The following is a 12,112-nucleotide window of genomic DNA, read 5'->3' as shown; positions in this document are numbered from 1 at the left end:
GCTGTTAATAAATACGTGGGTAAATCCCTGTTCGGGGCTCTCAGCTCTGAAAGCTGTGAGACCCCTGATTTCCCACTTCACACCTCTATATTTCTGTGTGTGTGTCTTTAATTCCTCTAGCGCCACTGGGTTAGGGTCTCCCCAACGGAGCTGGCATTTTCCTGTCAACTTTCTGTCATTCCTTCATAGATCAGCTCAGGATGTTTGTCATGCAGCAGTCACTTCTCAAAATGTGAACAATTGTTATTTTCATTATAAAGAACATGAAATTTTACTAGACCTTCTGAAAGTATGCAGGATAAGTTAAAAAAAAAATTAAGACAAGATGGTAAATCTGGTGATTTCTTCAGTATCCAGATGTATATATCAGATTTTTAACAAGAAAGATAAAATAGAAAAAAATGAAAGGTTAGGAAAGCATTAATTGGAATGTACTAAGGAAGAGGAAAGAATTAGCAATGATTTTTGAGGTTGGAAAACTAGAAAAATTGTACAACATTGGCAGAAAGAGAGAAAGTCCAAAGTTAGGATGGAGGGTGGAGACAGAGTAATTTTTATGGCAAAGATGACATTGGATTAACTCATTTAGGCCTTACTTTAAAATTTAGCTATAATTATGATTTATCAACACATATCTCCTCTTTCCTTGGAACTTTGGAAGAAACTTCCTTATGTATCATTGAATTTTTATCCTTTCCCAGAAAACAGACATGTCTAAGCTACCATATTGAAAATGTGGCAATGAATTATTTAATGGTTGCAGCATTGTTACTTCAAAATGGAAGGCATGTATACATTTCAATTCAAAGTAATAAAATTTCACACTGCATCTAGATTCAAATTATCTATAATCTATCACTCTATAGAGGGACATGTATTTACATGTTAGTAGTAAACAGAATTGAGTAAATTTTTTCATCTCTCAAAATGTATATTAAATTTCAACTTGATATGATCAATGGAACACCAGGAATTCATGAAGTTTCAAAGTGGTCCAAGCACGAATAAACAATTTTCTTTTAGTTTTAGGAAGACAAATAGTTGAGAAGAACTTCTTATACCTGCATAGTAACCCAGACACTAAACTCTAAAGTTGCCCAACTCTTTAGAGCAAATCAATCATATATTACCACGAAAAATGTGAGTTTGGATGCAAGGAGTAAAATGGACTAAATAAAAACGTATTTGAAGCTCCTCTCCCTCTTTAATACCTATGTAACTTCTTAAAAAAAAAAACCCAACCTTATAATAGTATTGGCCAGTCATTTGAATTTTTGAAGAAAAAATTGATACAGTTATGCATGAAAACACAGCATCTAACCCTCACTCTTTCAACTTCTGAAAATAGCTAGAGAGTGGCAAGTCCAACCATCATCCTCTCCCCAAAACTCCATAATTAGTGGTAATATTTTCTAGAACTTCTTTGAATTTCACTAGAGGTTATATATTGTAGCTTTTTTCCCACTCTAACATTTATAGACAATACTGACAAATGTTTGAAATAATAGATTGGAATTAACCCTCATATTAATTTTAGCTTCTACCAAAGTGTGCATAGAACAAAGAATCAAAGGACGACATGTTAACTAATAAAGCAAATAATTGGTACCTATGACTTAGCAAGTTACCTTTATTAGCACTGGGTGTTGGATCTTGAAGCTGATAGTTTAAAAAGTGTGATTCTTTTGAAATGGGACCAAAGAAGCCTAGGATAAGCCCAGCACCATAGGGCTCCCAATTGAGGGGTGTGGACTGGATGGCTGAAGAGGTAATATCAATACAGTGTGCCATGTGCTGTCAGTACCTAGATGATGGATTACACGATACCAGAAATGGTGGCCACAGTCAGGAGACTCGGCCTTCCCCCAGGTGAAACAAAGAAAAGGATAACAGGTGCTCTCTTACATTCAGAAGTGTGTGAGATACCAACATCCACGAGAATATTCCAGTTCTCCTTCTGAAGCAGAATACTACCTATTCTACCACCCACATCCTGACAAGGCCTTTGGAAATCAACTCAAAAATTTTTAGCATTATTTTTTGGGGGAAGGGTGATTAAAAAAATCTCAGGGATAATCCGATTCAAAACTCTTGATTTTTAAATTAGGAAAATGCATCTTTTGATACATTTCAAGGAGTTCAAAAGTCCCTCCAAGACCATCCATGGACCCAACACCAATGACTCTGGGTTTTAAATCCTTTTAGTTTGGATTTCCTTAATTGCATTCATAAGCCCATATTAAAATTAAAATATAAAAAATTAAAATCTTTGCCCCATATTAAAATCACCCTGAAGACTTAAAAAACAAACAAACAACAACAACAAGCCTCAATGCCCAGACCAGATCCTGTCCTGTTCCAATTAAATCAGAGTCTCTAGAGGTGGGGCCCAAGAATCAATATATATGTTTTGAACTCTCCAGGTGATTCCACAGGGCAGCAAAGTTTGAGAAGCAACACACAGGTCTCCTTTTTTGTCACGCAGTTGATCTAAGTGCTCTGTGGTCTATTCACCATCGCTCTCTGATTTAATCATCGTGTCCGAAACAATGGAAAGGCGTATGTAGCTGAAATAATTTAGTTGGAATTATCTTGGAAAAAATAAGTAAAGTTAGATCAGGAGTGAGATGCTTTCTCAGCGCTTTCCCTGGGTCAACAGGCGCGTGCAATTTCCTCAGCGAACGCCAAGGGGCACCCTCTCCCTCCCCGCTCTACCTGGAACGCCTTCGCCTTTCCAACCGCACAAAAGAGCCCGGCCTCCTCCCGGGTGACATCACAAAGGGCCGGTCCCCCGCCCCTTCGGCGCCACCACGTGTGTCCCTGCGCCCGGTGGCCACCGACTCAGTCCCTCGCCGGCCAGTCTGGGCAGCGGAGGAGGGTGGTTGGCAGTGGCTGGAAGCTTCGCTATGGGAAGTTGTTCCTTTGCTCTCTCGCGCCCAGTCCTCCTCCCTGGTTCTCCTCAGCCGCTGTCGGAGGAGAGCACCCGGAGACGCGGGCTGCAGTCGCGGCGGCTTCTCCCCGCCTGGGCGGCCGCGCCGCTGGGCAGGTGCTGAGCGCCCCTAGAGCCTCCCTTGCCGCCTCCCTCCTCTGCCCGGCCGCAGCAGTGCACATGGGGTGTTGGAGGTAGATGGGCTCCCGGCCCGGGAGGCGGCGGTGGATGCGGCGCTGGGCAGAAGCAGCCGCCGATTCCAGCTGCCCCGCGCGCCCCGGGCGCCCCTGCGAGTCCCCGGTTCAGCCATGGGGACCTCTGCGAGCAGCAGCACCGCCCTCGCCTCCTGCAGCCGCATCGCCCGCCGAGCCACAGCCACGATGATCGCGGGCTCCCTTCTCCTGGTGAGCGCTTGCGTGGACCGGGGGTGGCGGCGGCGCCGGAGCAGAAGGAACCGCTCTCCGGGAGCCGGGCGGGTCTCCGGGCCGGGGCTTAGGGAGGCGCGGGGCCCGGCCGACTGGGTTACGGGCACTGAGGGATTTGCAAGGGAAGGCAACACACCAGAGGGCCTCGACTAGGTTATTTGGGGTAATCTCAGGGCTCAGCCGGGGCTCGGGAATGAAGACGAATTGTTTTCCTTGCAGTCTGGCTTTGCTGGAGGAGACGCTAGAGGTAGCCGCCCGGCTTCTGCGCATTTGAGGGCTTTTCCCCCTGCTCGGCCTACCTCGCGCTCCCCACGCCCGCAGCCACAGCCCCCCACCCATCGGCCACTGCCCCTCTGCGTGGCGTGGGGCCTCGCCGCGGTGTGGGGCTCCGAGGGCCGGCCGAGGCCGGCGCTTTGTTGCAGCTGCAATGTCATGTCGGGATGCTACCGCAGTGGAAGAGAGTGGTACCGGTGCGCGCCGGACACCGGAGACCTCCGGGTGCTGTCGCGCGGTGCATTCCCGAGCAGGGCGCAAGCCGCCCCCTCCTCAATCCCTTTACCCTCTCTCTTCCCTCTTGGCTCGGGTGGGGTCTCAGGTTCTGCATGCCGAAATATCACCCTTAGACCTACTCTCCGGCGCCTCCAAAGCGCCGGCTTCCAGCCAGCCAGCGCGCTGGCACTGGAATGGGGGGAGGGGGAAGGAGATGTGTGTGAAGGAAGATGAATTTTCTACAGTCTTTCCGATCCCTCGTTTACCTGGGGCTAGGCAGGTGACCCTGCAGGGTGGTGCAGTCTCCCTCATCGCCTAAGCTGCATCCACATCTCGGGTCAATCATCTTGACCAAAAACTTACCCTCAACTTCCCCCAAATTCCCTCCCTTTATTTCCAAATATTGGGGTGAAGGGGCAAGTTAGGTGGAAGAAAATTTGAGATCAAACCCTTGAGCTTCCCTTGCCTATCTTTTATCACTGCAGGAGGGATGGAAATTCTTAGCTAAAAACCGAACAAAAAAACCCCCAAAAAACAAGAGCTTGTTTTCACGACAGGGCTGTGTAAGGGAAAAGCAGGCTTGCTGTCTCCTTCCCCAAAAGGACTTAACGCCTGGCCAGCCAAGAACTGCTTAGATCTCAGGACATTGCAGTTGCTATGGCCTGGGAATTCATCCTACAGACACTCTGGTTCCTTGTGTGTGTGTTTTAAGAGGAAGAGAGAGACTAAAGAAAAGTTTGTTACTGTTAGCATTTATAATGAGGCAAGTCCCAGTCTCCCTTCAGAAACTCTTTTCTGCCCACTTATTAATGGCATGGCCAAGGTTTATATCTTTGAAACAAGTGAAACAAGTGTGGTGGGTGGTAAGCAGTAATCGGGGAGTCTCTTGGGACAATGAACCTGGATTGACAGTCTTGGTGTGGAGAGAAACACATCTAGGTCCATGGGAACACTGATCCTAGTTCAGTGGAGTGAGAACTATCATCATTTCCTTTTTCACGGCTTTAGATCCACTACTATCCACTACTATGTTTCAGGTGCTTCCAACACATCTGATTATTATATGCCTCACAGAGTCCATTCCCAGATTAAATCTTAAGTCATTGTGCAATACTCCATTTATTTTACCTTTTAGCATGAGGTAGGTAATTAAACAAAGGTCTTGATGTAATCAAAGGGTAGGTTGCCTTAACTAACTGAGAAAGGGCCCAGCTCCTTTTCTTGAATCATCAGGCTAGGCACCCTGGCTTATGCCTGTAATCCCAGCGTTTTGGGAGGCCAAGGTGGGAGGATTGCTTGAGTCCAGGAGTTCGAGATTTGCCTGGGCAACATAGTGAGACCCCATCTCTACAAGAAATTAGGTGGGTGTGGCGGTGGTGTGCTCCTGTATGCCCAGCTACTCAGGAGGCTGAGGTGGGAGGATGGCTTGAGCCCAGGATGTTGAGGGCTCAACATGGTCACAGCTCACAGTGAGCTGTGACCATGCCACGGCACTCCAGCTTGAGTGACAGAGTGAGACCCTGTCTCCAAAACCAAAATAAAAAATAAGTCATCAAACTCAACCTACCTTAAAAATTGTGCACTAGATTTGCAACTAAAGACCTGACAATTTAAGTTTGGCTACTTTGAAAAAAATAAAATTTATAATGAGGCTTAGGAGCAGTCTCAAGTTGATAACCAATACAGGATTCCTTATTCTTCTGCTAGCTATGCTAAAAAGACTTCAGGTAAATTCATGAAATGGCATGAGGTTCAGCCCTTAATCCTGAAGGGTGACTGGAGGGTGTGCCAGGAATCAGTAGAGACTATGTTATAATCCCCATCCAGGGTGGGGAGGAAATGCCTTTTGTCATTCACATTCTTATTCTGCATGCCCAAGTCCACAGGACAGGCTTTGTTAATGTGTAAAATGATGATCTCATGATACTGTTCCAAGAAGTATTTATCCCATTGGGATCCTTGGCCATGTGAACATAAGGGACATCAGGTACTGGAGCCTGGGTACACGTGGCAGGGTACTCAGAACACTACTGGGGGAGGTGGGCAAGTTAGTGGCCTGCCCACGTATTACAGTTAGATTAAAAAGTAATAATCCCAGTAAAGTGTTCTATTTATTATGTCTTTTAATGCTCTTCTTTCAAATATCTCCCTTTTTGTGTGATAATATTTATTGTCATCATTTTTGTGTTATGACTTTTTGTTTGTCATGACAGGCTAACTGCATGAAAAATAGCTTACTATAAGCTTATAAAAATACAAATATATAGGTACACAATATGATATAATATATACACACGTATATAGCAATTGTATATGTATAGAGAGAGCAATTGCTACATGCCAGGTGCTTTGTATACAGTATCTCATTTATTCATAGCATCTTTGTGAAGCAGGTGATATTATCTCCTTTTTATAGTTGAGAAAATGGAAGCTCCCAGAACTTCATTGGTTTGTCCCAGGCCACACAGCTTGCACGTGATATTGCTGGGGCCAGAACCCAGGACTGCCTGGCTCTTCAGCTCATGTCCTCCCTTAGCCCTGTGCCACACTGTGTTTCACAAGTCCAAATTGCTTGATAATGAAATGTAACAACAGAGAAGGCTCACTGGGGAAAAGTTAAGAAGGTGGTTTGGTTTGTTACAGAACGTGAATGAGAATTACAGGAATGCCTTTGGAAGGAAGTATTCTTGCTGCTTGCCCTTCTATTTCTGATGAGTGTCTGCATGATAATAGAAAGTAAAACATACACTGAAAGACAAGAGCTTGGTTCAAAAGTCTGGGGCTCAGGTGGACAAAACATTCTTGTTGCTCGACACCCAGTAAGTCTAGTGTGCATGATTGTGCTTTGTCTTCAGAATCTAAGCTTACCTTCCACCATCTTGACTTTACCAATTGTACTATTCTGCCTGAGACACTTACCCTTGCTATATCATATCTCTGTAAGGCAGAGACAAGATCCATGAGAGCTTTAGGTTTGTGCCAGTGATAAGGAATGCTCTAGAATGGCTTGCCCAGAGTGACACTACTTAGTCAGAGATGCCCCTTGCCCTCGGGGAGCTCGCTTTAACTGCATAGATAGGATTTTGGCAGTGAGGCCCTCAGAAGAGAAGGGAGCCATAATTGGTAAGGATATGAGGTCTGAAGTTTTAGAAAACTCTTTTGCAAGCATTATGAATTCCAGATAGAGGGCTATTTGCTGTTATAGCCTGTCCAGCTGTGTGTTTGCCTAGAAAGTGCCAAGTAATAGTGTTTTTCTCTGTTACTGAAACTAGACATGTAGCTTAGTGCTACCTCCTGACCATCATTTATCAAAGTACATTACCTCGTACATTGGCAATTCACTTTGGCTGTTTGGGCAGGTGTGGAGTGGTCTGGTGGGGGCTGAAGTTCTGAATCATGTCAAGACTTGGTGGCAAATTCAAGCAGAACTTTAAATTAGAGCTGATATTATATCCAAAAGATTTTCTCCCTCCTATATATCTTAGCTCTGCAATCCTAGAATGTGAAAGCTGGAAGGGAGCATAAAAAATACTGATTTAACACCCTGTATTTTTTGGTTGAGAGAAAAAAAAATTACTGGGGAAGTGACTGCTTTTTCATGTTTACAAATGAAACTGCATCGAGCACCCTTTCTAAGTGAGGCACTATTCTGGGCAGTGGGAACCCAGGGATGAATTGGGATTTGGATCTTGCCATGAAGGTACAATTTGTATGGTATATAAAATGAGCATGGCCATCACCAGTGCTGGTTGGGTTTTACTCGCTCATATGGAATCACTGGATGAATGTAGTATACTTACCTTAATACACAAAATATGATTGGTGTTAAAATCTTTAAAATACCTGAAGTAACTTTGGCTCTTAGTCTGAGAATAAGAGAAAAAAAAAAAAAACTTTCAAATCTGAGAATGACATACATTAGCCTCAGTAGAGAAAGCAACTTCTAATCAGAGGAATGGGGAGCGCAGAACCTGTGCTGGAATACAGGAGTCCTGACCGAACCCATGAGTTATTATTACAGTCAAAATGTGTATCATGGAATTGAGCTCTGTCATCTGAACTGTTTCTGAAGGCGTATGTTTGAATCTTCCCCAAGTCCAGTACAAAACAAACACACCTCTAGTGTAAATAAACTACACAAGTAAATCAAATCAGCAATAAAAAAAATTCCTCGTAAGTGGGATTTAAGGACTACCTTAAGTTGGGAGGGGAAAAAAGGGAGGCTTGAAAAGGCATATATCCACCAAATGCCTGCATGACATATTTTAGTGTGGCTAGATGTAGACAAAGTCTATCAAGCAGGATATGGTAAGCACAGTTAATGCTGTATATTCTGGGGCAGTTTGAAGACAGTCCTTTTCTCCAGGTATGCTATTATTGGGTCAGAACAAATAGGTGGGAGCTTCTGGGCTGGCTCTGGCAGGTGGTCTTTGTCCTTTCTGCATTGTAGACCAGAATGTGGAGACATCACACTTTAACTTTGCAGGCAACTATATCCACAAAGATGAGAGGTGAAGCCTCTTTGGAGGCTGCATAGACAGTTTGCAAATTAATTTTGTGTTCAGCTGGTCCTTCATAAAGCATGTAAACTCTAATTGCCTTAAATAAACATCTTTTTTTGTTTGTTTTGTTTTTTGGTGACACGAAATGATCCGGTGCATTATCAGATCATTACTATTCAGGGGCTGGTATGAATTGAGTGACTTTTCCTTGTGCTTATTTTCCAGAAAGCACTAATATTCTGTTGGCTTTCTTTCCCCAAGCAGGCCTGGCAAATTCCGGTGATGCCAGGTCACCAGCAACTTCTTGGCAAACTCAGGTGCTTCTCTTCTGTGACAAGAAGAGCCCAGGTTATCTCAGAGCTTTGGGCATGTGTCCAGTGATCACTTGGAGCTGACTCAGTGTGGACCATTAGGCAAAGATATGTCTGTTTGACAGAATGACAATGGGAGCCATAATAGGAATCAATTTGGTTCCCAAAGTTGAATCCTCATTTAGCATTAGCAGAAGGCTGGGCCTTGTGGCTGTAGCAGCAACAGCTGCTGAGCTTTGATTATTTAGGATAGGGGCAAGATCATGAATAAATACTGGCCTTGCCCCAGTGTTTGTGTTTGTCAAATACCAAAAAATAAAATGGGAATCCTAAATTGGCTTGCATGCTGCCACCCAGCTTTCTTACCACCTTCATTTCTAGCCTGAATCCAAGAGGAGAGGAGCTTGGGTAGAGGTTATAACCTGGGAGGAACCTGGCAGATATCAGTGAGTACAGGCAGGACTGAGGGCTGTACAGAGGTGGGGTTCACTGATACTTAGGCTGTTGACTCAAAGCAATAGTAAGCAATAGTGATCTCAGTGAGATCAGTGAGCAATAGTGATCTCACTGTTCTTGAGAGGTGCTAAAGGCCACCAGAAGATTTTCTTGTCAGTATCCTGGCTTTGGAGATGACAGATGTGTGCAGTGGTGGGAAAGTTGCCCTCAAAGAGATCTCAGGCAGGTGTGGGACTGAGCAGGGTGTGGGTGGGGATCAGGACGTTGCCCTGTGGCTTCATATTTAAAAATTATACCTAAGACTTTGTGCTACACAAAAATAAAAACAAGAAAAGTAAGGGGGGCACTTAGTAAGCTAAGTCATAGCAAGGCTCATTATCTAATCTTTATATACTTTTCTATTTGTTCGTCTGCTGTCAGTACTGCTGTGTGGTTCTGTTGCTTGGTGCCCTTGCAAATCTGTCTGTTTTGGGAAAAGGAACATGAGCTTAATGGATTTAGGAGAGTGGAGAGGAGTGAGTCCATGAGTCCTGGAATCAAATGAGAGCAGCTGTGGATTCAATAGGGCTTCAGCTCTGAAAGCCCAGAGGGGAGGAATAAGCAAGTGGGTGTTAATATTAATCACTGATATTGCTATCACTGCCTCTTATTTATTGAGTACTTATCTTTGACATTGTGTTGAATACCTTCTGCAAATGATCTCAGTACATCTGACAAGTCTATGAGGTAGCAGCATTAGCCCCATTTTACAGATAAGGGAATGGAGTTTGAGAAATCTTATGGTCATGCAGTTGGCAACTGCTGGAGAGAGGGTTTAAATCTAGGTCAGTGTGGCTTTGTGCACACTGCTTTTTCTGCAAGTTGTTGGTAGGAGAGAGGTCACCTTAATTTACCAGAATTTTGTTTTCTGTAAAGAGAATGACTTTACCCAAGAGTTGAACATTCTCTTTCCAGAAATTTAATGAGCAGTTCTGCTCCACGATGGTTCTTGGAAGTTTAGCTAAAACTGCTGGTTATAAACTGAGAGCGACCTGTGTGTGGATTGAAAGGGAAGGGTGTGCAGTCATTGGTAAGCATTTTCCTATGGTGTGACTCTGACGGGCAAGGGTGCCATCGCTAAGATGGAAAGATACTCCTGCAAATTGAAATGTTATAAATAGGGAATGGATCCTTTGCTTTCCTGCTACTTGGGTCATTTTGAAAAATATTTGTTTAGTGAGTAACGGTGTGACATGGGTTCTGCTTAGCAATGTAGTTTCAACTCACTTATCCTGAGAACTTGAGGACCTTTTAGGGTTTTCTTTGCTGTCAGCCTAGTTATTTGTATAGGATAAGTGCACGGGCTTGTACCATCTGTTGTTAGTATTTCCTTTTTTCACCTTTCATTTCAGGTCTCTTAGAAACCGGTTTAACTCCGTGATTTGAGGGGTGTCAGAGGTCATGTGTTTGTGTGTGGTTTATCATACTGACTGGTAGCACTCGCTTAAGTAAGCTTTTAAACATCGCTTCGTAGGTTGTAGAGACTGAGTAAACTAGGAAAAGGCAAAGGGTGAGAGGAAATTATTTAATCATTTGTCCTGGAAAACAGGTTGGAATTCTGGTCTCCCAAATAACCATTGGGACAAGACCATTGTTTGATTTCATCCTATATACGGCCAGGTCAGCTTGCCCAGGATTAGGAGCGGTGGGGGTGTTGGGAAGGAAGAAAGAGATTCCAAGGCAAATGGTAACAGGTCCCCAGAATAATTTAGCTGGATATTTTTGTTAATCCGTTTTGCGATGCTATAAAGGAATACCCAAGACTGGGTCATTTATAAAGAAAAGAGGTTTATTTCACTCATGGTTCTGCAGGCTGTACAAGAAGCATGGATTTAGCATCTGTTTGGCTTTTCTGGTAAGGCCTCAGGAAGCTTTTAGTCATGGCAGAACGGAAGGGCGGCTGGTGTGTCACATGGTGAGAGAGGGAGCAAGAGAGAGGGAAGGAAGTGCTAGGCTCTTTAAGCAACCAGCTCTGGTAGGAATTAACAGAGAACTCAGTTATCACCAATGGGACAAGGCCAAGCCGTTCATGACAGATCCACCTCATGACCCAAACACCTCCCGTAAGACTCCACCTCCAACATTGTGGATCACATGTCAGCATGAGATTTGGCGAGGACATACATCCTAACTACATCATGATTCAATCTTTGCTATTCCTTTATGTGTAGAAGTCCATGACTCCTCTCTCCTCTTGGGTTTAAACCTTGCAGACCTGGTCAAGGAAAAATAACAAAATAGACAAGGTTTGTGTGTGTTTCCTCATTTGAAAAGCTCAGGGCTAATATTGTTTTTCAGCTTCTCAAAGACAATATGCTCTTCATCATTGTGTTTCTGGCTCAATGTCCTGACACATAACAGTTAAGCAATAAATGATTAATGAATTTCAGAAGGATCTTGATTTAAACTAACTGTTCATTCATTCTAGTCAAGTTAGAGGGTAGTTGGAGCTAGCATTACATCTCAGTACTTTGAACAACAACTGAAGGATAGATGAGTTATTAAGAAAGAACAATTTAAACTTATGTAAGTTGTCAGACTAGAAGAACCTAGTGGGTGTAGAATTCTCTTTATGTGTCATTTCAATTCAATTCCCTTTGTTTATAGTATTTATGTATAGTTAAAACTAATGTGTATGTACCTGCTTGTGTTCTGCTTTTCTTAGTGCAGCTATTTTCTGTTATCTTACAGAGATATATTTATATTTTATCCGTTTAATAAAATTTATGGGGCATCTATTAAATGTCAGGCATTGCTAGACTTTGGGTATATGATATGAAAAACTATTCATGGGCTTTCCTTCTTGGACGTCGTAAAAGGGGTGATGCTTAATGAGAACCAGCCTTTTAAAGAACAGAAGGAAGAGTATGCCAGGAGGAAGGAACAGTATGTGGGATGGCCCAGAGGGAGGAAACAGCCTACATGTTCAGAGAATAGAAAGATTACGGTGGTTGCTGCTCA

At 43.6% G+C, this 12,112-nt stretch overlaps 1 protein-coding gene across 1 annotated transcript in view; it reads left to right on the top strand.

The window, feature by feature from the left end:
• The first annotated feature begins 734 nt into the window (after positions 1 to 734).
• TNFRSF21 (TNF receptor superfamily member 21) overlaps positions 735 to 12,112 on the top strand; it is an 80,563-nt gene continuing 69,185 nt past the window's right edge. The window contains exon 1 of the mRNA XM_003833192.5: positions 735 to 3,333. Within this exon, the coding sequence (XP_003833240.1) occupies positions 3,238 to 3,333 (96 nt within the window). The 5' untranslated portion in view covers positions 735 to 3,237. The remainder of the gene's footprint in view (positions 3,334 to 12,112) is intronic.

This window comes from Pan paniscus, chromosome 5 (genome assembly GCF_029289425.2).
Source record: "Pan paniscus chromosome 5, NHGRI_mPanPan1-v2.0_pri, whole genome shotgun sequence".
Lineage (NCBI taxonomy): Eukaryota > Metazoa > Chordata > Mammalia > Primates > Hominidae > Pan > Pan paniscus.
This window is presented reverse-complemented; position numbering and strand designations above follow the sequence as displayed.